Genomic DNA, 20,350 nt, shown 5'->3' with positions numbered 1-20,350 from the left:
GGCGGGAGGGGCAGAGAGGTCCCTGTAGCCTCCACAGGGAACTGGGCCCCCAGGACTGCCCAAAGCCTGCCTAGAGGCAGCGCTGGGCCAATCCCTTTAGAATTTGTGCCCTTTCTGGTTCCACAGAGGATTGGGGAAGGCCTGCAATTAGAATGCGAATGGGCCGGGCCTGGAGGCTCCCGCCTATAATCCCAGCATTTTGGGAGGCCTAGGCAGGGGGATCACCTGAGGTCAAGAGTTCAGGACCAGCCTGGCCTATGGTGAAACCCCATCTCTACTAAAAATACAAAAATTATCCGAGTCATGGCACCAAAAAAGAAAAAAATACAAACATTAGCCGGGCGTGGTGGCGCGCGCCTGCAATCCCAGCTACTCCGGAGGCCGGGGCAGGAGAATCGCTTGAACCTGGAAGGTGGAGGTTGCAGTGAGCGGAGATCGCGCCACTTCACTCCGACAGAGCGAGACTCGGTTTCAAAAAAAAAAAAAATTACAAAAACGCGAATGAAGGCGTGGGCGCCCATCAACAGCAGGCTGGGTGGGGCGAGGCGGCCGCCGCACCACACGCGGCAGGGCCCGTTGCTCCCGTTAGCGGCGCGCCAGCGCGCCCGGGCCTCGGGAAGCCGGCGCGGTTCTGGGCTGGTCACTGCTCCGCACCCACGAGCACCGGCCCTGACACCCCCTAGAAGGGCCCATTGTTCCCGCCTCCCCGGCCCCGCGCGCCTCCGTCCCGCGGCCCAGAGAAAGCTCCCGAGCTGGGAAGCGCCCTGGGCGGCGGCGAAGGCAGCGGCCGCTCCCGGCTCCAGCAGCCCAGTACCCCGCGCCGCCCAGAGCCCCTCACGCCCGGGAAAGAGCCCAGACAACGTGCGAATGGGGTCGTGGTCTGGGCGCAGGGGACTTGCGGTGGAGATGTGTACGAGAAGGGTACGAAGGTCCCGGGGGCGCCGCCCCCGCCGCCCGCCCCGGCTTCGCTGCCGTCCACCAGCACTCGCACTCCGGCCTCACCTGGCGCCGACTCGCACGAGCCCACGTAGGGCCACGGGAGCCCGCCGGGGTGCCAGGCGCCGTCCCCCCACCCCGCCCCCTCGCGGCGCAGGCAGCGGCGGTTGCTGCGGCCCCTTTAAATCCGGGCCGCCCCGCCCTGCGCCGTCGACTCCGCGGCGGCCCCAGATCCAGGCCTCAGATCCAGGCCGGGCCGCGGCTCTCGCCACCCAGCCCAGCCCAGCCCGGCCCGGCCCGGCCCAGCCGCGGAGGCGAGGCCGCCAGTGTCCCGCGCCCCTGCGGAGCGGCCGGCGCTCTGCCCAGTCCGGTCCCCATCCCGGCCTAAGCGCGACCCCGCCCGGCCCCGGGTCCCCCGCCCCTCCCTGCCCCGGGGCCGGGGCCCCCGCCGCCGCCGCCGCCGCCGCCGCCTCTCAGCCCCTGCGCCCCGGCCCCGGTTCCCCGGGCCATGCGGCCTCGGCCCCGCGAGCGCCCGCCGCGCACCAGAGGAGATGAGGCTCCGCAATGGCACCTTCCTGACGCTGCTGCTCTTCTGCCTGTGCGCCTTCCTCTCGCTGTCCTGGTACGCGGCGCTCAGCGGCCAGAAAGGTGAGCGCGCCCCCCGCCCGGCCGGCCCGGCCCGCACCTGGCGCACCTGGGCGTCGGCGGCGGGAGCGGGCCCGGCGGTGGCCGCGGGAGGCGGCCGGAAGCCGACGCAGGCGCCCCTTCCCCGCCCAAGCGGCGCGGAGCACGCCCCTCCCACCGTCCCCCACTTGTTTGCTGCTGGAGCCGCGGTGTCCCCCTCGGGCCCGGGCCGCGCCAGCCCGCCCCGCGCCAGCCCCGCCCGTGGGTGCCCCGGACCAGCCTCAGCGGGCGCGGCTGTCCCGACGCCGGACTGGTGGCTCCCACCCGCAAGCTAGGGGCCCGTGGGGTTCCCAGAGAGGGGCAAAGACGCAAGGTCACATAGGTGGCTGTGACCGGGGGTCCCGGGACGGGCAGGAGCTGGGGTGGCGTAAGGGACACAGGCGCGAGGACACCCCAATCCGCCTCCCGCTGCCCGGCGCCGGCCTGGGCGACCCCGGCGTGACACAAGGTCCCGGAAAGCCTCGGCAGCGTCCGGCCTATGGCAGGGCGGGCGGGAGGGAGGTGTCCTGAGTCAGCCCGGCCCAGCGGCCCTGCGCTCCTGTGCGGCCCCCCGCCCGCTCCCCGCGCTTCCCTGGCTGGACCCCTTCCTTCGCGTCTGCCTAGCGCTCTTGCAGGCGGAGGTTGCGGACCAATCCCCACCCTGTCCGGGCCTTGGCGGTGGTGGGGCCGAGTGGGGCTTGAGCCATCGGAGGCGCTGCTGCCTCGGTCGGGAGGTGCCGGGAAAGCGGCGTCCTGCCCGCCCGCCTGTTGGACGCCTAAGCAGGCTGAAGCCAGCTGCCCCTCGGCCTCCCTGCCACCTGCTTCCCTGTTCCCCTGTCCCGGAGCACCACCCCAGAGAGGCTGGGGAGGAGGGCGGGAGGGGGACCTGCAGCTATCCGGATCCTCCGAGCCCCAGCTACCCCCGCCGAGCTCTGCCAGCGCGCCCCCCTGCCGCACTGGTTCTGGCAGGGCAGCGGCCTGGGCTGGCGTTGGGGCTCCAGGACCTGAAAGGCATCACCCAGGGACTCTGCAGGGAGCCTGCCTGGCACAGGGGAGGGATGGCTGGGGCAGAGGTCCCGGTGGTGGGGTATATTATCAAGGGAGGACATGGCTAGGGCAGAGTTCTCTGTAGGTGTCTCACCTGGGGAAGGACCTTCCGGGCCCTTGGCAGGGTGGCTATAAAAGCAGACTGGCAGGAAGGCCTAGGTGGGGCCTATCTGAAGGGCTGGGGCACACTCTTCAAGTTGTGGGGAGAGCCATGAGCCCTTGCTCCTTGTTTTCAGCCAGTGTGTGCCTCCTACAGCAGCTGCATGCCCCCCGGTTGGTGTCAGGAGCCGCCTCTGCAAGCCTGGCTCACCATGGGGACCCAGTCTCCAGGACACCAGAGTGAGGGAGAGGCACTGGCTCCATGGGACCCACTGTACCTGGGGGGCATCTGGGAGGCTGGCTCTGAGGGCCTGGGGAGCAGGAAGCATTTAGATGCAAGGGGCCCGGCCCCTGGGGCATGGAAGCCTAAGAATCCTGAGGCATGGGTAGGGGGGTGACCTTGGCCTGCCTTGTCGAGGAGCTGTCACGTGTTTCTGTGGTGACCCAGTAGGACCAGGTCTTTCGAGGCCACAAGAAAAGCTAGGAATCCAGCCTATTATGTGAACCTATCTCATTGTCACATGTAGACAATCTGTCTTAACCCCTGGTGAAGCCAGACTTAGCTGGTCTGAGGCCATATTGGAACCTGGCCTCTAGTTTGCAGCCAGCGGGGGTCCAGGAACTTGAGGGAAGGACCCAGGATATTGAATCTGCAGGGAAGGAAGGAGGTGGGCCGGAAACCAGAAAGGAAGGGCAGCAGGTGAGGGTGGCATCCTGGAAGCAGTGGTGGGTCGCAGTGGGGCTTTCCAGGGTCAAGCCCAGGAAAGCCTATTAGAGGCAAGATGGACCCTGGAGAAGGGTTTGGGCCCAATTTCCTATGTAGCCAGTGAAGCAGCTCTGCCAGCACTCAAACTGTGGCTCTTGGCCAAGCACCTGCTGAGGATCTGCCCAAGGAGGCAGACCCTTGGGGGTGACTCAGGGTTTCAGCCACACAGCACTCCCAGCTTTCAGGCTGTCCTCCTCCCCAGGCCTGGACCTGAGCAATCATGGACACCCTCCTTGACTCCCAAGGAGGTTGCAAGGTCTGGAGAAGAGGTAGACACCTGCCACCCCCATGAATGGTGACAGCAGACCATTAACGGGCATGACATCTGCCTATGCCCCTCTGAGCCGGTTCCTTTTCCCTAAGTACAGGACACAAAGGTGGTGCCCCATTTTGGCTAATCTTTCCCCAACCAAGAGGGAAGCAGGGGAAACTATGGCTTGCTGGCCTCAGGGTGTCCTAATGACTTGCCTCCAGGGGAGAGTGAGTGGCACAGCCTCCAGGCCTCATTGCTGCTGCTCTTAACATTGCGGCCCGCTGTTCCAGCCCTTCTGGGGCCAGCCCCTTCACACCTTCCTACTCTCTGGGGCAGAAAGGTTATGGCAGGGGCTCCCAGGCTGGCCCCTCTCACCTGAGCTGCCTCTCCAGCCCCTGAATGTTATAGGGTGCCAGCATGGCTTGGCAGAGCCCTGGTATGGGGCCTGGCCCATGGAGAGGCAATCAAAGAGTTGGACCCACAGAGAAGCTGGGGATGAGGGCAAGGCCGGGGAGGCTGCCCAGGGCCAGGGCCTGCAGTACCCAGGGAAATGACAGAAGGGTTGGTGTAGATGGGAGCCCGTGGGGCCCTTCACCTCCTGGTAAACAGGACGTGGGGAAGAGGGGAGGCCTCTAGGAAGGAAGCCAGGGTAAGGAGTAGGCTGTTGCCAGGGTGATTCAGGCAGCATCACCCACCACTGCCCACCTAGCCTGTCGACCTGGGGCAGTCACGTGGAACAGAGAAGGCCAGAGTGGGGGGTAGGGGTGGAGGCGGGTGGTGGCTGTAGGTAGGCGATCGGGGACTGGCATCTAGGCAGGAGGGAGACACACCTGCAGGTACAGGTGACTCTGAACCCTCTCCTGATGGTTCTGTGGGCCTCAGCACCTCCAGTCCCATCCCTCTGGGCGACTGCTGCCCATGCCTCGGTGCTGCCCAGCAAAGGATGAGTGTTGGGGGTGGCCAGCTCTGCATTCAAGGGCTCAGGTTTCCAGGGTAGCTCAACATGGAGCCTGGCAGATCTGGTAACCGGACTCCCCCTTCCCTACTGCCACCGGCTGTCCAGAGGCTCCACTTGGCCTCAGCCTTTAGCCCCAGAGAGACAGGGTGTGGGAGGGTGGGAGCTAGTCTCCTGGGTAAGAGCTGCATCAGGGAAGATCTACCTGGCTCCCTGCTCCTTAAACCTTTCCCTCCTGCCCAGGTCCACCCCTTCCTCTTCCCTGGGCACTTGGCACTTAGACCTTTGCTTCTGCTTCACAAAGGGGTGTGCCCTGAGGCGACTGAACTTTGCCTGATTATGACCTTGATCATGCACAGGGCTGCTGGTGGGGCGAAGCCATCCCAGGGAACTCTAGGGTCTGTGGATCCACCAGGGATCAAGGAATGGAAGAGCTGCCTGGGGGTAGGGGGAATTCTGTCAGGCTTCTGAAACTTAAGAGACTTGGAAATTTAAGGCCTTATAGACCACATAGGTTTTCAGAGGCTCGCCTGGCAGAGGCCTTGAGCACACTGCTGCATAGACTACGGGCACTGAGCCCCCAGGAGGTTGTTCGTCTCATTCTTGCTCACTGGTCCCTGCCAGAACAGTGGAGCCAGGGCCTATCCACCTACGGCCCTCATGCCTGGACCCAGCTGAAGGTTCTGACATGGGTCCTCCTGGGGTGGCATGCGGACCCTTCAAGGTGGCCCAGGTGCAGCACAGGTCTCCAGAGACATAGGCACCAGGGCATTCAGAGCGAGTCCCCTCGCTGCTGTTGACTGTCCTTGAGCAGCCCGGGGGCTGGTTTCTCAGCCTCATTTGCTCATCCGAGGTGAGGTGGGCTCCTGGAACTGCAGCCGCCACTCCCTGGGTCCATTGTGAGGCTAAGAATCCAGTATAGGGTTAGCAACCAGCAACCACCACAAGGACAGTGAATAACAAGCACCAGGACCTTGGGTATCCCACGCCCTGGAAGGAGCTGCAAAAAGCAGGAGTGGGCACTGGAGGCCAACGGACAGAGAGGAATCAGTCTGAGGCTGTTCCAGCCCTTGTTTAGGATTGCCCTGCCTATGTCTGCAAATCGTCCTCCCACTTCAGATGCCTCTTTAGGGGATAGAAAAGTAAGGGAGAAGGCCGGGCGCGGTGGCTCACGCCTGTAATCCCAGCACTTTGGGAGGCCGAGGCGGGTGGATCACAAGGTCAAGAGATCGAGACCATCCTGGTCAACATGGTGAAACCCCGTCTCTACTAAAAATACAAAAATTAGCTGGGCATGGTGGCGCGTGCCTGTAATCCCAGCTACTCAGGAGGCTGAGGCAGGAGAATTGCCTGAACCCAGGAGGCGGAGGTTGCGGTGAGCCGAGATCGCGCCATTGCACTCCAGCCTGGGTAGCAAGAGCGAAACTCCGTCTCAAAAACAAAAAAAAAAGAAAAGTAAGGGAGAGCACGAGAAGAGGATTAATCCCCCGGTTTTCTCACCACAAGCATAAGTGTCAGTGTGACTTTAGAGTGACCACAGCTAGCTCACGTGTGGCGGGCACGGGAATAGACGTAAATGAGCTGTTACACAGATGGGCACCCAGATGTGTGCCCTGGCACACCCAAGGCGCCTGTAGAGCAGCTCTAGACTGCCCCCTTGTGACGGCTTGCATACGACCTGCAGGCGACGTCGTGGACGTTTACCAGCGGGAGTTTCTGGCACTGCGGGATCGGTTGCACGCAGCTGAGCAGGAGAGCCTCAGGCGCTCCAAGGAGCTCAACCTGGTGCTGGATGAAATCAAGAGGGCCGTTTCGGAGAGGCAGGCCCTGCGAGAGGGAGAGGGCAATCGCACCTGGGGCCACCTAACAGGTGAGGTCTGGGACGGGAAGGGGAAAGGGCGGGGGGCCGGGTGGTTGTAGGCTGCCTGGTCTCAGTCCCTGTCCTTCCTGACCCACCCAGAGGACCCCCGATTGAAGCCGTGGAACGGCTCGCACCGGCAGGTGCTGCACCTGCCCACTGTCTTCCACCACCTACCACACCTGCTGGCCAAGGAGAGCAGTCTGCAGCCCGCCGTGCGCGTGGGCCAGGGCCGCACCGGAGGTAGGGGCGTGGGCGGGAAGGAGAGCAGGGTGGGAGCGAGGTGTCCCCCCCCCAGTGTCCTTTCCAGCGTCACACCTCTGTCCCCCGTAGTGTCAGTGGTGATGGGCATCCCGAGCGTGCGGCGCGAGGTGCACTCGTACCTGACTGACACTCTGCACTCACTCATCTCCGAGCTGAGCCCACAGGAGAAGGAGGACTCGGTCATTGTGGTGCTGATTGCTGAGGTGAGCGAGCCTGGTTGCAGGGTTGGGGGACGTTCAGAGGAGCCCCTGTGGTGCAGGAGAAATGACAGCAGGAGCCATTCCAGAGCAGAAAGCTGTCGGAAGTTCAGTTGCTAGTTGCATTGGCCAATGTTCCAAGATAGAAAGTTTAAAAGAAAGGGCTTTCTGGTGCTCTCCCACCCCTAGGCCTGTTACCCAGCTCTCCCCGCCAGTGGCCCTGCATGTCCCAAAGGGAAAGGGCTGTCTGTAGGGGCCCCCTTCTTCTGCCCTCAGCACAGCAGGCTTGCTCCCTCCATATGAGTGGGGGGATATCTGAAGTCTGCGCCCTTTCTCCGAGCCCTTCTTCCAGGCCTATTGGGGCAGCAGCAGGGCTAAGGGAGGGTGCTTGGTCTCCCCACAGACTGACCCACAGTACACTTCGGCAGTGACAGAGAATATCAAGGCCTTGTGAGTACTGGCAGCCCCAGAGAGCTAGTGGCGGGAGGGCTCTTTAAGGGGTGTTGTTCTGGCAGGTTCCTGCTTCCCCAGAAGATAGTGCCTTCCCTATCTTGTGGGGAGGCAAGGACCTGGTGGGGGAGAGGGTGGGTGTGCAGAAGTGGCCCAGCCCTCTGGAGCCCCGCTGCCTCAGTTGGCTGGGTGTGGGGGATGGTGGGGGGCTGGCAATGGGTGAGTCTCAAAAAATGGGCCAGGGTCTGGTGGACTCAGCCCCCCTCGGCCTCTGGAGGCTGCATATGGACTGGGCCTTCCCACCCCCCAGGTTCCCCACCGAGATCCATTCCGGGCTCCTGGAGGTCATCTCGCCCTCTCCCCACTTCTACCCTGACTTCTCCCGCCTCCGAGAGTCCTTTGGGGACCCCAAGGAGAGAGTCAGGTACTGGCACTCCCCCATACCCCCAGCAACCTGCCCACCTGTGCTGAGAACCCATCTACCGGTGTCTGAGTCCAGGGCGTTGCCCTGCAGTGCCCTGAATTCTCCACGGGATGACCCGTGCATGGGGGTGGGGGGACAAGGGCTGCCCACCCAGTGGCTTCTCTGCGAGCCACCCTGGAGGTGGAGGGGTCTCGGCTCCTGAGGCCCCGCCCCGGCCCGCAGGTGGAGGACCAAACAGAACCTCGATTACTGCTTCCTCATGATGTACGCGCAGTCCAAAGGCATCTACTACGTGCAGGTCAGCCCCGACCCCTGCGCTGCCCTCCCCTGCTCTGCGTCTGCTCCATCTGGGTACCCCTTCTGAGTCACAGCCCCTCTCTGCTCACCCTGCAGCTGGAGGACGACATTGTGGCCAAGCCCAACTACCTGAGCACCATGAAGAACTTCGCACTGCAGCAGCCTTCAGAGGACTGGATGATCCTGGAGTTCTCCCAGCTGGGCTTCATTGGTGCGCCCCCTCCCCTAACCTGACTGTGCCTTTCTGTCCCTCCTGCCTCTGCCATCCTCTCTCCCAGTCCCACACTGTGTCTGCTCTGAGCCTTTGCCCAGATTGGGCCCTGCCTGGTGTGTGTGCGCCACAGCCCCACCTGGCCTGTTCGCATTGCCTGTGCACTGGGCATGTCTGGCGTCCCCACCTGTTGTCTCCTTGTGCCCACACCTGCCTGAAGCCTGCCCCTGGGTTTGCTGTGGGACTCTCCAGGGTGAGGGGGGAGCGGCCCTGCAGGGAGTAAGAGGAAGTCCAGCGGAGCAGCACTGCCCACTCAGGTCCCCTCCCCCCCAGGGAAGATGTTCAAGTCGCTAGACCTGAGCCTGATTGTAGAGTTCATCCTTATGTTCTACCGGGACAAGCCCATCGACTGGCTCCTGGACCATATTCTGTGGGTGAAAGTCTGCAACCCCGAGAAGGATGCGGTGAGCAAGGGGTGGTGGGACTGGCGGGGCAAGGCCAATGGGCAGGCAGCCTCCAGCACAGACTGTGTCCCTGCCCTGTCTGATCACCTAGAGAGGGCACTGTCAGCTGTGGGAGGGCCTTGGTGTCCCCCAGGAGAGGCCATGTTGGGTAAGGAGGGCTAAGCCAAGCCCTGGGGTGTCTCTCACCCTCCGCAGAAGCACTGTGACCGGCAGAAGGCCAACCTGCGGATCCGCTTCAAGCCGTCCCTCTTTCAGCACGTGGGTACTCACTCCTCACTGGCTGGCAAGATCCAGAAACTGAAGGTGGGCTGTGCTGCATGCTCCCCCTAGGCCAGGGTCCGGGGTGGGGCCCACGCCATCACTGCTGTCCCTCCACTGATGCAGGACAAGGACTTTGGAAAGCAGGCACTGCGGAAGGAACATGTGAACCCCCCGGCAGAGGTGAGCACGAGCCTGAAGACGTACCAGCACTTCACCCTGGAGAAAGCCTACCTGCGCGAAGACTTCTTCTGGGCCTTTACCCCCGCCGCCGGGGACTTCATCCGCTTCCGCTTCTTCCAGCCCCTGCGACTGGAGCGGTCAGTGCCAGCACCGTGGGTCTGCAATGGGGGTGGGGCTGGGTGGCCACCAGGGTTTAGGCTCTACCAGCAAATTACTTATCCTCCCATTCTTCAGTTTCCTCATCTGAAAAGTGGGCCTCCTAACGGTAGCGACCTTGTCAGGACTAAGTTAGGCAGCCCCTAGGAGCTCAGGGGTGTTTCCTGTCACCGTCCTCCCAGAGGAAGGCCCTAGTCACCTCGCACAGCCTGACAGCCACCTGGGAGTGCCCCTGGCGCAGGCCTGGCCCTTCTTTGCTGGGCCCTGGGTGCTGTGCTAGAGAGCTGCCTCTGCAGCAGCTCACAGGCCTGCCTGGCTGCAGGTTTTTCTTCCGCAGTGGGAACATTGAGCACCCAGAGGACAAGCTCTTCAACACGTCTGTGGAGGTGCTGCCCTTTGATGTAAGTGTGGTAGGGTATGGTGTGCACTGAGGCCAGGCCTCCCAAGGCTACCTGTTTCAGCCCTTGATTCTGCCCCCAGAACCCTCAGTCGGACAAGGAGGCCCTGCAGGAGGGCCGCGCCGCCACCCTCCGGTACCCTCGGAGCCCCGATGGCTACCTCCAGATTGGTGGGTAGGGGCTGGGGGAGAGGGTGGGCTGGGGTTCAGGGACACCCTCTCAGCACTGCCCTCCCTCAGGCTCCTTCTACAAGGGAGTGGCAGAGGGAGAGGTGGACCCAGCCTTCGGCCCTCTGGAAGCTCTGCGCCTCTCCATCCAGACGGACTCCCCTGTATGGGTGATTCTGAGCGAGGTGAGGCTGGGCAGGGCCAGGCCAGGCATGGGAAGCAGTGAGGGAGACCTTGGCGGAGTTCAGAGGCCCTGCTGACCCTGGGCCTGGCTCTTCCAGATCTTCCTGAAAAAGGCCGACTAAGCCAAGGGCTTCTGAGGGTACCCTGTGGCCAGCCCTGAAGCCCATGTTTCTGGGGGATGTCATCACTGCCGTCCCCGGAGGGTCAGATATGGCCCTGCCTGAAGGGTTCTGCCCGGCGCCAGGCTCGGGCCGGCCTGGGGTCCGCCGCTGGCCCGGAGGCCCCAGGAGCTGGTGCTGTCCCCGCCCGCCGGGCCGCAGAGAAGGCAGGCGGCCCCCACACTGTGCCTGAGGCCTGGAACCGTTTGCACCGGCCTGCCCCAGCCAGGTCGTTTTAGAAGAGCTTTTTCTTGGGCGCCTGCTGTCTCTGGCGCGAACACTGGAATGCATATACTACTTTATGTGCTGTGTTTTTTATTCTTGGATACATTTGATTTTTTCACGTAAGTCCACATATACTTCTATAAGCGTGACTTGTAATAAAGAGTTAATGAAGCGTGTGCCTCAAATGTGAGCTCCCTGGACATCTCCTCTACCCCTGCGTTTGGCTTCAGATGTCTGGTCTGTGCCCCAACATGCCAGCTAAGCCTGGCACTGGGCCTCCCCACCCAGCACCAACTGCGACCTCTCCCTGCTAAGCAAAGGAGCCAGCCTGACCTGACAGCGTGGGGCCCACCCAGCACCTGGCTGTGCAGCTGCAGTACCACCTCACCCCCATTTCTAGGATCAGGCTGCAAAGTCGGTAATTCACGAGTGAAACCAGCCCAGAATGCTGGACTACGATGCCGATGCAAGTCCCCCAGATGCCTCCTCCCCCATGCAAGGCCTGGGATAAGGCATTCCCTTAGTGCCTCAAGCTGAAGGCATTTCCCAGTCTCCTTGTTCCCCTATGTGTCTCAGCTTGGTCCTCATCCTGGGTCCCCAACAGTCTCTGTGGCACATGTTAGGGTCTCCCACTCACCTCAGGGCCTTTGCACACACCACTGCCCCTGCTTGGAAGGCTCACCTTTTCTCCTGTAGGCTTGGCTAAAAAATCACTTCTTTGTTTCGGTGGGCCTCCCCTGGGTCCCCAAGGCTTCTGGACATTTCCTTGAGAGCACCTGTCACTATGTTCCCTTGGTGCCCGCAGCTCTGCGGAGCTGGGAGGGCTGCCCTGAACACGTACAGTTAACGCGGGGAACCCAGTGCTGACCAAAAGGAAAAGGCCTTTATCCTCACCTGGGGAGGGACCCACAAGCTCTAGTGTCGGCTGTGAAGGCCAGGGGACGAGGGCTGGGTGGCCGAGCGTCAGGAGAGGGGGGACCGGTGAGGACAGCGCTGAGAAGGTTGGAATGGTCGGCCCCGAGGCTGAGTAGGGAGCAGGGGTGGGAAGTTAAGAGCGGACTCAGTCCCGCCCCAAAGGGAGGTCCCGTTCCTCCGCAGTCCCTCCCACGCCGCCTCTAGGAAGAACGTCGGGATGCCCCGGCCGTGGGCTGAGCCGCTCCAGGCTTCCCCGCAGTGCGCCGCCCCCGCACACTCAGAGAACGCAGCCTGGCTGGGTCATGAGAACTTTAATGAGAGACTAGGAAGCGGAGGCGAGCGCCCCTCCCGGGGTAGCTGGAGGCTCCGGCTCTTCTTCCCAGGCTCCGGCGGCCCTGGTCTCAGTCCCACGGCAGCAGCGTCCGGAGCCGTCCGAGGAGCGCGGCGCGGAGCGCCGCCGGGAGGAAGTGGGAGAGCAGGCCGAGCGCAGCCAGCGCCACCAGCAGCCAGAGGGCGCGCGCGCTCGCGTACAGCGGGCCCAGCCTGCGGGCGGCGGCAGCGGGGCGGTGGCGCGAGGAGGCCCCGCCTCTTGACCGCCCCAACCCCGGCCCCACGGGGACTTAGGCCGGCCGCCGCCAGGGCTCGCCCGCCGAATCCCCAAAGGCGGTGGCCCCCGGCCCGGAGCCCACCCTCAGCTGGGGCCCCGCTCCCCGGGAGCCCCGCCTACCCGCGGTCTTTCCCCGGCCCCGCCCCGCTCGCCCCGGGCCCTCACCTGAGCTGCGCGGAGCGCGCGTAGCCCTGGAAGTAGCGGAGGCGCGCGAACAGGTAGATCAGGCCGCACAGGGCCGCCGCCCCTGCGAGAGATGCGCGCAGGCCTGGTTAGCGCGCTGCGCGGGCCCGAGGCTCCAGCGCGTGCGCCCCTGCCCCAGACCCCGACCTTCGTGAAAGAAGATGCCGGCGACCCAAAGCGTGGCGAGGAACAGCGGGAAGTACTCGCTGCAGTTCACCCTGCGGTGGGTGGGTGGGTGGGATGAGCGCCCTGGCCAGGCTGGTCCTGCGACCTGGACCCGTCCAGGGCTCGCTCCCCGCCCCGCGCCGTCCCTCTGCGCCTCACTGGGCTCGGTAGACGCGTTCGAACTCGGGCGGGCCGGTGGTGAGCGGCGGCGACACGCGGAAGGCCCTGCGCGCCGAGATCACCTGTAGAGAGAAGTAGGCTGGGGGCGGAGGGGGAGCAGGAGTCAGGTCTGGACATCCGGAGATGGGGGTGGAAGGGAGCCTGCAGTCCGGCCCTGCACTTGGCCGTGTCCTCCCTTCCCGAAGGCGGAACAGCCACCCGCTCTCTCCCGAGGAGATCTCCCGTCTGACCCATCCCTGACCTGCCTTGTGTCCCTGACTTTCAGCCGGAAGGGCAGAGCTGAAGCCTGGGGCGCAGAGAGGCTGTGAGGGTATGGGGGAGGATGGGTGGTGCGGGCACTGGGACACCTGCTGGCGAGAGAGCCCACTTGAGTCTTTGTTTCTGAATCATTTCACTCGCAAAACACAGGCAAATGCAGCTTTCAGGTCCCTGGCCAGGAAGTGCCTCTGGGGCCTGATTGCCCAACTGGCTGTGTCCTCCCAAGGTGCAAGGAAGCACAGTCCCTGTGGCTAACAGTCCCTGGTCACCCACCTACCAGAGCCCACCAGCAGGGCCCTGTGACCCTGCCTCAGTCCAGGATCACTGAAGCCTGGGTCCCTGTGCTTCCGAACCTCACTTTCTCTATTCCTGCATTCTGGTCCCAGGCCTAACAGACACCCTCTCTTCTGCTGCCAGGAGGTTGCAGCTGGGACTCTCCTAGCCTAACCTCAGGACCCCAGGCCTGGGGTAGGTGCAGAGGACTGGGCCGGCCCTCGGTGGGAGGCCTAGCTTGGTGGATCACTTGAACAGGAGCCTTCCCTTTGGTCGGAATGCCAGGCCAGACCACACACAGACCAGTGGTGGCTGTGCACTCCCTCCCGCAACCTGCTGTCTGACCATCTCCTCTTGAGGGCTGGCACCTTTGGTGCTGGGCCCCCTGCAGATGGGTGTCACAGGATGGCCATCCAGCTCAGTGCAGGTACAGCTGGAGGTCAGGCTGGCCTGTCTGTTCGGCCCCTTCAGAGCCCCCTCCCTTGGCTTTGCCTTATCCTAGCCCACGCACTGCGGGGCAGTGCTGTCCCTACGTGGCAAGGATATCTGGTCCAGGAATGTGTCCTCTAGAGCCAGGCTGAGAAAGGCATCAAGCAGCTTCCTTTTAGGGCGCTGGAGGAAGGAGTCCCACCCCTGCCCTGCTCCACGTGGTCCCAGTATGGAGGTGCCTTTGAAGCAGGGCCAGGGAATGGGAGCTGCTTTCTTGGATGCCCAGAGAGGGGACAGCTAGAAAGAGCAGGGATCGGCCGGGCGCGGTGGCTCAAGCCTGTAATCCCAGCACTTTGGGAGACCGAGGCGGGTGGATCACGAGGTCGAGAGATCGAGACCATCCTGGTCAACATGGTGAAACCCCGTCTCTACTAAAAATACAAAAAACTAGCTGGGCATGGTGGCACGTGCCTGTAATCCCAGCTACTCAGGAGGCTGAGGCAGGAGAATTGCCTGAGCCCAGGAGGCAGAGGTTGCAGTGAGCCGAGATCGCGCCATTGCACTCCAGCCTGGGTAACAAGAGCGAAACTTCGTTTCAGAAAAAAAAGAAAGAAAGAAAGAGCAGGGATCAACGTCCCCAAGCCCTTGGCTATCCCACTACTTGTCCTGGCACCCTTTCACCCCCAAGTCCTACAGCTCTCACAGCTGAGTGTCCCCCACATCCCCAAAAGTCCCCACCCTCCTCCAGCTTGGGCCTGGGCTGTAGTCCCCACCTCTGCCCTCCCCCTGGGCCTAGGGGGCAGAGGGCAGGCTTCAGGGATCTGAGGCCCACCCTCTTCCTAGATAGGAGCCAGCCCACCTTGCAGCAGGACTCCCAGGAGGGTGACGGTGGCCAGAAGAGCCACCTCATCTTTCATGGTGCTGGTGGCTGCAGTGGAACAGGCCGTGTGTAAAGGCGAGCTAGGAAGCGCTTAGCCTCAACTGCTGCTCAGAGATCGGCCCAGAACAGGAAGAGCAGCCTGGGTATCTCCCCGCCCCGTCTCAGTGGAGGGGGTGCGTGGGGCATGACCATACCACAGGGAGCCAGGCCAGGCCGGCAGGGAGGAAACCAAAGCCTGAGCAGGGGACAGCAGCCAGCTGGGGACCGCCTCACCATTTCCTGCCCCTTCCTTGCCTAGCCCCATGTGGCAGAGCCCAAGCTGTCCATCTGGGTGGGTTCCAGCTGTGGGTGTGCCCCTGCTGCATTGCCCCCCTTTCTCCAGGCCCTGCGGACCCCCGTGTTATGCTGGAGCCAGTCCCAGGCTCAGGGCTGACTCCCCCACCCACCTTATCTGTTTCCTGCCCTGAGCCAGGCTGTTCCTGGCAACCCCCGCTGCATCCTCCTCTGCAGAAGCCCTTCCCAGCTACCTTTGCCTTTAGAATAGAGTCCAAGTGAACCCCAGCCACACTGGGCCTCACCAAGCTTTTTCTCCTTCAGGAATCCTGATGGCTGCCAGCCTCAGTTGGTCGCAGGGGCTCCTCTCCCAGGCCTATCCTGTGCTTCTAGTCCCACACAGTCACCTGCTGTGTCTTTCTGCCCTAAAGCCCTCTTGCCTCAGGGTAACAACCCGAGGCTGCCTTCATAAGACCGCAGCCCTCCCCACACATAGGCTCTGTGTCTAGACAGGCTGACTCCTGCCCCTTCCAGGCCTGTGAGACACTGAGCCAAGGCTGAGACACAGTTCTGGAAACTTCCTTAGAACTTTGGGTCAGGACTTCTAAGATGTGGAGATCACTGGTGTGAGCAGGAAAAAAAAAAAAAAAGAACTTTGGGATGGGAAACTCGGAGTGAGGAGGGGGACTACCGTGGGCCACCCTGAGGAGGACGGAGCCCACCCAGGGTCAGGCTGAGAGGAGAGGCAGCCCCTGAGGACTGTGTCTCTTGGACCCCCCCAGGCCACCCACCTGACCCCACCTGGAGCCTCCCGGCCAGCCCCTCACCCCACCTGGACCCCCAGGCCACACACCTCACCCCACCTGGAACACCCCCGGCCACCTTCCTCACCCCACCTGGAGCCCCCAGCCATCCACCTTGCCCCGCCTGGAGCCCCCAGCCACCCACCTCGCCCCACCTGGAACCCCCCCCCCCCCAACAAGCTTTCCCAGTTGTGCCTAATGGCCACTTCCTCTTTTGGCTTGGGCAGGTTTGCGGTGGGTGTTGGGCAGAAGTGGCAAAGCCCAGATTGACCAGAGGCACAGGCAGGAGCTGGGGGAGCCCACATGCGGGCACTGGCCGTGCTGCGGGGGTCTGGCCACGTGGCTCTGCCCTTGCACCTGGTCCTTCCTTGCTGCCCCAAGCCCAGCCCCAGCCTGAGGCTCAGAACCTGCCTGGCTCTCCCAGCATCCCTCCTTCCCTGATCATTGGCCTGCCCCTGGAAATCAGATACGCCCCAGCTAGGGCCTCTGTGAGCTCCAGGGCAGGGGGCAGGGCTCAGGCCGGGCCCCTGCTTCAGACCAAGGTGTGACAGTCTTCTTGGGGCTCGATGGAGGAGTGCCTCCTAGATGCATGGACACAGAGACGCAGTGCCAGGGAGTCATGGTGGCTGCATCCTCAGGCTCTCCCCACTCAGCCTCCCTCCCCGGAACCTGCCCTGACCACAGGCCCCCTGCTCTGCCTCGTGGGGCCTGCCTGAAGGGTGGGATGCAGGCCACCACGCAGGAGTTGACATTGGTGCCAGTGGGCTGTGCCCAGTGTGTCTGTGTGCACCATACATACTGATGTGCATGCTCCTTGGTCGCCTGTCACACATCCATGTGTCTTTGCATGAGTCCAGGCCCTCCTCTGGGCCGAGCTCTCATTTCCTCCAAGGCCTGAATGTCCTCCCGTCGGAGTTCATCTCCTTGGCCTGCAGCAGGAAGCCAAAGCCTGACATCAGCAGCTTCTGAGGAAGTTCCTGGGCAGATGTGCAGGGCAGGAACCTGGGTCTTGGCCCCGGGAGCCCTCCCCGGGTCTGTTGGTCCCCACCTCCCTCCCTGTGAGCCCACCCAGGCTGTCAGGGCCCTGTCTAGGCTCAAGCCAACTCAGACTGACAGAAGGGCCAGCCAAGCCCCGACCCTGGCTCAGTCCACCCAGCCACCATACTCCCGTCTAGCTCTGGAGGCACCAGCATCAGGATGGAAGTGAAAGGTCCTCCCTGAAGAGCCTTTGATGCCCACTCGCCAGGACCTCTGGGAGGCAGAAAGGCCTGCGTAAGCACAGCACAGAAAATAAATCAGAACTTCTGTGCAGTGGATCATAAGCAGTGCACGACTAGGACCCTGAGATTGAAAAACAAAATTTATTTAGAAATTATTTTAGGCCGGGCGCAGTGGCTCAAGCCTGTAATCCCAGCCCTTTGGGAGGCCGAGGCGGGTGGATCACGAGATCAAGAGATCGAGACCATCCTGGTCAACAAGGTGAAACCCCGTCTCTACTAAAAATACAAAAAAATTAGCTGGGCATGGTGGCGCGTGCCTGTAGTCCCAGCTACTCAGGAGGCTGAGGCAGGAGAATTGCCTGAACCCAGGAGGCGGAGGTTGCAGTGAGCTGAGATCGTGCCATTGCACTCCAGCCTGGGTAACAAGAGCGAAACTCCGTCTCAGAAAAAAGAAAAAGAAAAGAAGAAAAAAAAAATTATTTTACATTTGAGACAGGATTGTGCTCTGTTGCCTGGGCTAGAGTGCAGTGGCTCCACATACCTCACCACATCCTCCAACTCCTGGGCTCAAGCAATCCTCCCACCTCAGCCTCCCAAGTAGCTGGGACCACAGGCACTAATTTTTTTTTTTTTTTTTTCAGAGACAGTCTTGCTACGTTAGCCAGGATGGTCTCAAACTCCTGGGCTCATGTGATCCTCTGCCTTAGCCTCCCAAAGTGCTGGGATTATAGGCATGAGTCACCATGATTGGCTGAAATTATTTTAGATTTACAAAAAATCTGCAAAAATCTACAGTCTCGGCCAGGAATGGTGGCTCACACCTGTAATTCCAACACTTTGGAAGGCTGAGGTGAGCAGATGACCTAAGGTCAGGGACTCGAGACCAGCCTGACCAACACAGTGAAACCCCATCTCTCCTAAAAATATAAAAATTAGCTGGGTGTGGTGGCAGGTGCCTGTAATCCCAGCCACTCAGGAGGCTGAGGGAGGAGAATTGCTCGAATTTAGGAGGCAGAAGATGCAGTGAGCTGAGGTCATGCCTGGCGACAGAGGGAGACTCTGTCTCAAAAACAAACAAACAAAAAACCAAAATCTTGTATAACCATAATTCAGTTATATAAACCAAGAGATTTCCATTGATACCAGTTACTAGTCAAACATTTTACAGGTCGTACTCAAGTTTCACCAACCGTCCCACTGGAATAATACAAAGACCTCAAAAACTTTATGCTGAATTGTGCCAGGCTGGGCACAGTGGCTCACGCCTGTAATCCCAGCACTTTGGGAGGCTGAGGTGGGTAGATCACCTGAGGTCAGAAGTTCAAGACCAGCCTGGTCAACATGGTGAAAGCTCGTTTCTACTAAAAATATAAAAATTAGCCGGGCATGGTGGCAGGTTCCTGTAAACTCCGTTTCTTAGGAGGCTGAGGCAGGAGAATCGCTTGAACCTGAGAAACAGAAGTTGCAGTGAGCCAAGACCATACCATTGCACTCCAGCCCGGGCAACAGGCTAAAAAAAAAAAAAAAAAAAAAAATTAGTTGATTATCTATATATATATATAACATTTATATTTTATTATTTTATTTTATTTTATTTTATTTTTATTTTTTTATTTTATTTTATTTTTTTGAGACAGAGTCTCACTCTGTCACCCAGGCTGGAGTGCAATGGCGCGATCTCGGCTCACTGTAACCTCCACCTCCCAGGTTCAAGCAATTCTCCTGCCTCAGCCTCCTGAGTAGCTGGGATTACAGGCGCGTACCACTGCGCCCAGCTAATTTTTGTACTTTTAGTAGAGACAAGGTTTCAACATTTTGGCCAGGCTGGTCTCGAACTCCTGACCTTGTCATCCGCCCGCCTCAGCTTCCCCAAGTGCTGGGATTACAGGCGTTAGCCACCGCGCCCGGCCCTATTTTATTTTATTTTATTTTATTTTATTTTATTTTTTGAGACGGAGTTTCGCTCTTGTTACCCAGGCTGGAGTGCAATGGCGCGATCTCGGCTCACTGCAATCTCCGCCTCCTGGGTTCAGGCAATTCTTCTGCCTCAGCCTCCTGAGTAGCTGGGATTATAGGCAGGAGCCACCATGCCCAGCTAATTTTTTGTATTTTTAGTATAGACGGGGTTTCACCTTGTTGACCAGGATGGTCTCGATCTCTCGACCTCGTGATCCACCCACCTCAGCCTCCCAAAGTGCTGGGATTACAGGCTTGAGCCACCGCGCCCGGCCTTTTATTTTATTTTATTTTTATTATTATTATTTTTTTTTTTGAGACGGAGTTTCGCTCTTGTTACCCAGGCTGGAGTGCAATGGCGCGATCTCGGCTCACCGCAACCTCCGCCTCCTGGGCTCAGGCAATTCTCCTGCCTCAGCCTCCTGAGTAGCTGGGATTACAGGCCTGCGCCACCATGCCCAGCTAGTTTTTGTATTTTTAGTAGAGACGGGGTTTCACCGTGTTGACCAGGATGGTATCGATCTCATGACCTCGTGATCCACCCGCCTCGGCCTCCCAAAGTGCTGGGATTATAGGCGTGAGCCACCGCGCCCGGCCTTATTTTATTTTTAAGACAGTCTTGCTGTGTCGCCCAGGCTGAAGTGCAATGGTGTGATCTTGGCTCACTGCAACCTCCACCTCCCGGGTTCAAGCGATTCTTATGCCTCGGCCTCCCGACAAATAGTCTATTCTTTCACCAATACCACAATGCCCTCCCTCTGCCCCCAGAGATAATGCTGGACCACAATGTCTTAATTACTGTTTCTTTATAGTAAGTCCTGGAGCTGGGTGGTGTCAGTCCTTTAAGGTTGTTTTTCTCCAATGTTGTTGGCTACTCTGGGTCTTTTGACTTTTTATATAAACTTTAGAATCAGTTTGTCAATATCCACAAAATAACCTGCAGGGATTTTGGATGGGGTGACATTTGACTCTATAGATCAAATTGGGAAAACTGACATCTTTACAATACTTAGTCTTTCCGGGCTGGGTGTGGTGGCTAGTGCCTGTAATTCCAGCCTGGGTAACAAGAGCGAAACTCCGTCTCAAAAAAAAAATAATAATAATAAAATAAAATAAAATAAAATGAGGAAACTGAGGCCTGCATGAGAACAATTAGACGCCAATTTATCTGGCTCCCAGGCGAGGTCCTACCGTCCAGGGAAAGGAGGCCAGAGAAGTCACGCCTGACTTCGCTCAGGCCTGGGGTTATATAGGGAGGGAAGGCGCTCTGATAGGCTGTGGAGAACAGGATGTGGACGTGGCAAGCTGCTATAGGTAGGTAGGCGGGATTTCCGGTGAGCCGGCTGGATGGGGCCATATGCTATTGGTCAGGTTTTGGCGGGGCTTCTTTTAAATTTTGGCGGGGTTTTCCAACGGCTGGCTAGCTGCCGAGTGCAGAGTTTAGTGTGGAGTGCAGAGGTGGGCGTGGGGAAGCCAGATTCTGGTGACGTAATTTCAGGCGTGGAGAGGGATGGGCACCTCCGAGCCCCACCCCCCAGCCCCCCAGAGAGGCAACTGGCCTTAAAACTACCAATCGCCTGCTGTTGACGGAAAGCC

At 60.5% G+C, this 20,350-nt stretch overlaps 4 protein-coding genes across 6 annotated transcripts in view; 1 reads left to right on the top strand and 3 right to left on the bottom strand.

Annotated features, from left to right (window-relative positions):
• The window catches only part of SQSTM1 (sequestosome 1), a 34,561-nt gene extending 33,020 nt beyond the window's left edge, over positions 1-1,541 (bottom strand). Inside the window, exon 1 of the mRNA XM_039460655.2 lies at positions 1,480-1,541. The gene's annotated coding sequence lies outside the window, so the exon portion shown is untranslated. The remainder of the gene's footprint in view (positions 1-1,479) is intronic.
• On the top strand, positions 1,412-10,784 carry MGAT4B (alpha-1,3-mannosyl-glycoprotein 4-beta-N-acetylglucosaminyltransferase B). 2 transcript variants are annotated; one of them, XM_039460654.2, is made up of 15 exons: positions 1,412-1,584; positions 6,404-6,589; positions 6,680-6,820; positions 6,911-7,044; positions 7,442-7,488; positions 7,799-7,912; positions 8,135-8,210; positions 8,306-8,420; positions 8,754-8,884; positions 9,080-9,142; positions 9,269-9,462; positions 9,804-9,882; positions 9,962-10,049; positions 10,119-10,231; positions 10,328-10,784. In XM_039460654.2, the coding sequence occupies exons 1-15, from the start codon at positions 1,488-1,490 to the stop codon at positions 10,349-10,351; spliced, it is 1,602 nt and encodes a 533-aa protein (XP_039316588.1). In that variant the 5' UTR covers positions 1,412-1,487; the 3' UTR covers positions 10,352-10,784. The 2 variants fall into 2 exon arrangements, with proteins under 2 accessions (XP_039316588.1, XP_039316587.1); XM_039460653.2 differs by having other exon boundaries at positions 9,080-9,187.
• A 1,035-nt stretch (positions 10,785-11,819) lies between these two features.
• LTC4S (leukotriene C4 synthase) lies at positions 11,820-15,647 on the bottom strand. 2 transcript variants are annotated; one of them, XM_039460650.2, is made up of 6 exons: positions 14,482-15,647; positions 12,904-13,009; positions 12,642-12,741; positions 12,465-12,535; positions 12,300-12,381; positions 11,820-12,070 (listed from the first exon to the last, which is right to left on the bottom strand). In XM_039460650.2, the coding sequence occupies exons 1-6, from the start codon at positions 14,530-14,532 to the stop codon at positions 11,929-11,931; spliced, it is 552 nt and encodes a 183-aa protein (XP_039316584.1). In that variant the 5' UTR covers positions 14,533-15,647; the 3' UTR covers positions 11,820-11,928. The 2 variants fall into 2 exon arrangements, with proteins under 2 accessions (XP_039316584.1, XP_039316585.1); XM_039460651.2 differs by lacking the exon at positions 12,904-13,009 and having other exon boundaries at positions 14,482-15,636.
• On the bottom strand, positions 15,599-16,494 carry LOC101037703 (uncharacterized; the record flags this gene model as incomplete). The annotated part of the gene is given in 5 exon segments (XM_010331859.2): positions 15,599-15,855; positions 15,858-15,894; positions 15,896-16,022; positions 16,024-16,277; positions 16,279-16,494. Coding segments are annotated over 5 exon segments (891 nt in total), but the record flags the coding sequence as incomplete, so codon positions are not given.
• Positions 16,495-20,350: the final 3,856 nt, after the last annotated feature.

This window comes from Saimiri boliviensis, chromosome 20 (assembly GCF_048565385.1).
Source record: "Saimiri boliviensis isolate mSaiBol1 chromosome 20, mSaiBol1.pri, whole genome shotgun sequence".
In the NCBI taxonomy this organism is placed as follows: Eukaryota; Metazoa; Chordata; class Mammalia; order Primates; family Cebidae; genus Saimiri; species Saimiri boliviensis.
Note: the sequence above shows the minus strand (reverse complement) of the source record. Positions and strands in the feature narration are given on the sequence as shown.

Bases quoted from the DNA above. Each gene is read 5' to 3' on its own strand.
- MGAT4B (XM_039460653.2), top strand. From the start codon at position 1,488: ATGAGGCTCCGCAATGGCACCTTCCTGACGCTGCTGCTCTTCTGCCTG. The intron at 6,590-6,679 runs GTGAGGTCTGGG...TGACCCACCCAG, and splicing joins CACCTGGGGCCACCTAACAG to AGGACCCCCGATTGAAGCCG. The intron at 9,463-9,803 runs GTCAGTGCCAGC...GCCTGGCTGCAG, and splicing joins CAGCCCCTGCGACTGGAGCG to GTTTTTCTTCCGCAGTGGGA.
- LTC4S (XM_039460650.2), bottom strand. From the start codon at position 14,532: ATGAGGTGGCTCTTCTGGCCACCGTCACCCTCCTGGGAGTCCTGCTGC. The intron at 12,536-12,641 runs GTGAGGCGCAGA...CACCCACCGCAG, and splicing joins GAACGCGTCTACCGAGCCCA to GGTGAACTGCAGCGAGTACT. The intron at 12,071-12,299 runs GTGAGGGCCCGG...CGCCGCCCGCAG, and splicing joins GCGCGCTCCGCGCAGCTCAG to GCTGGGCCCGCTGTACGCGA.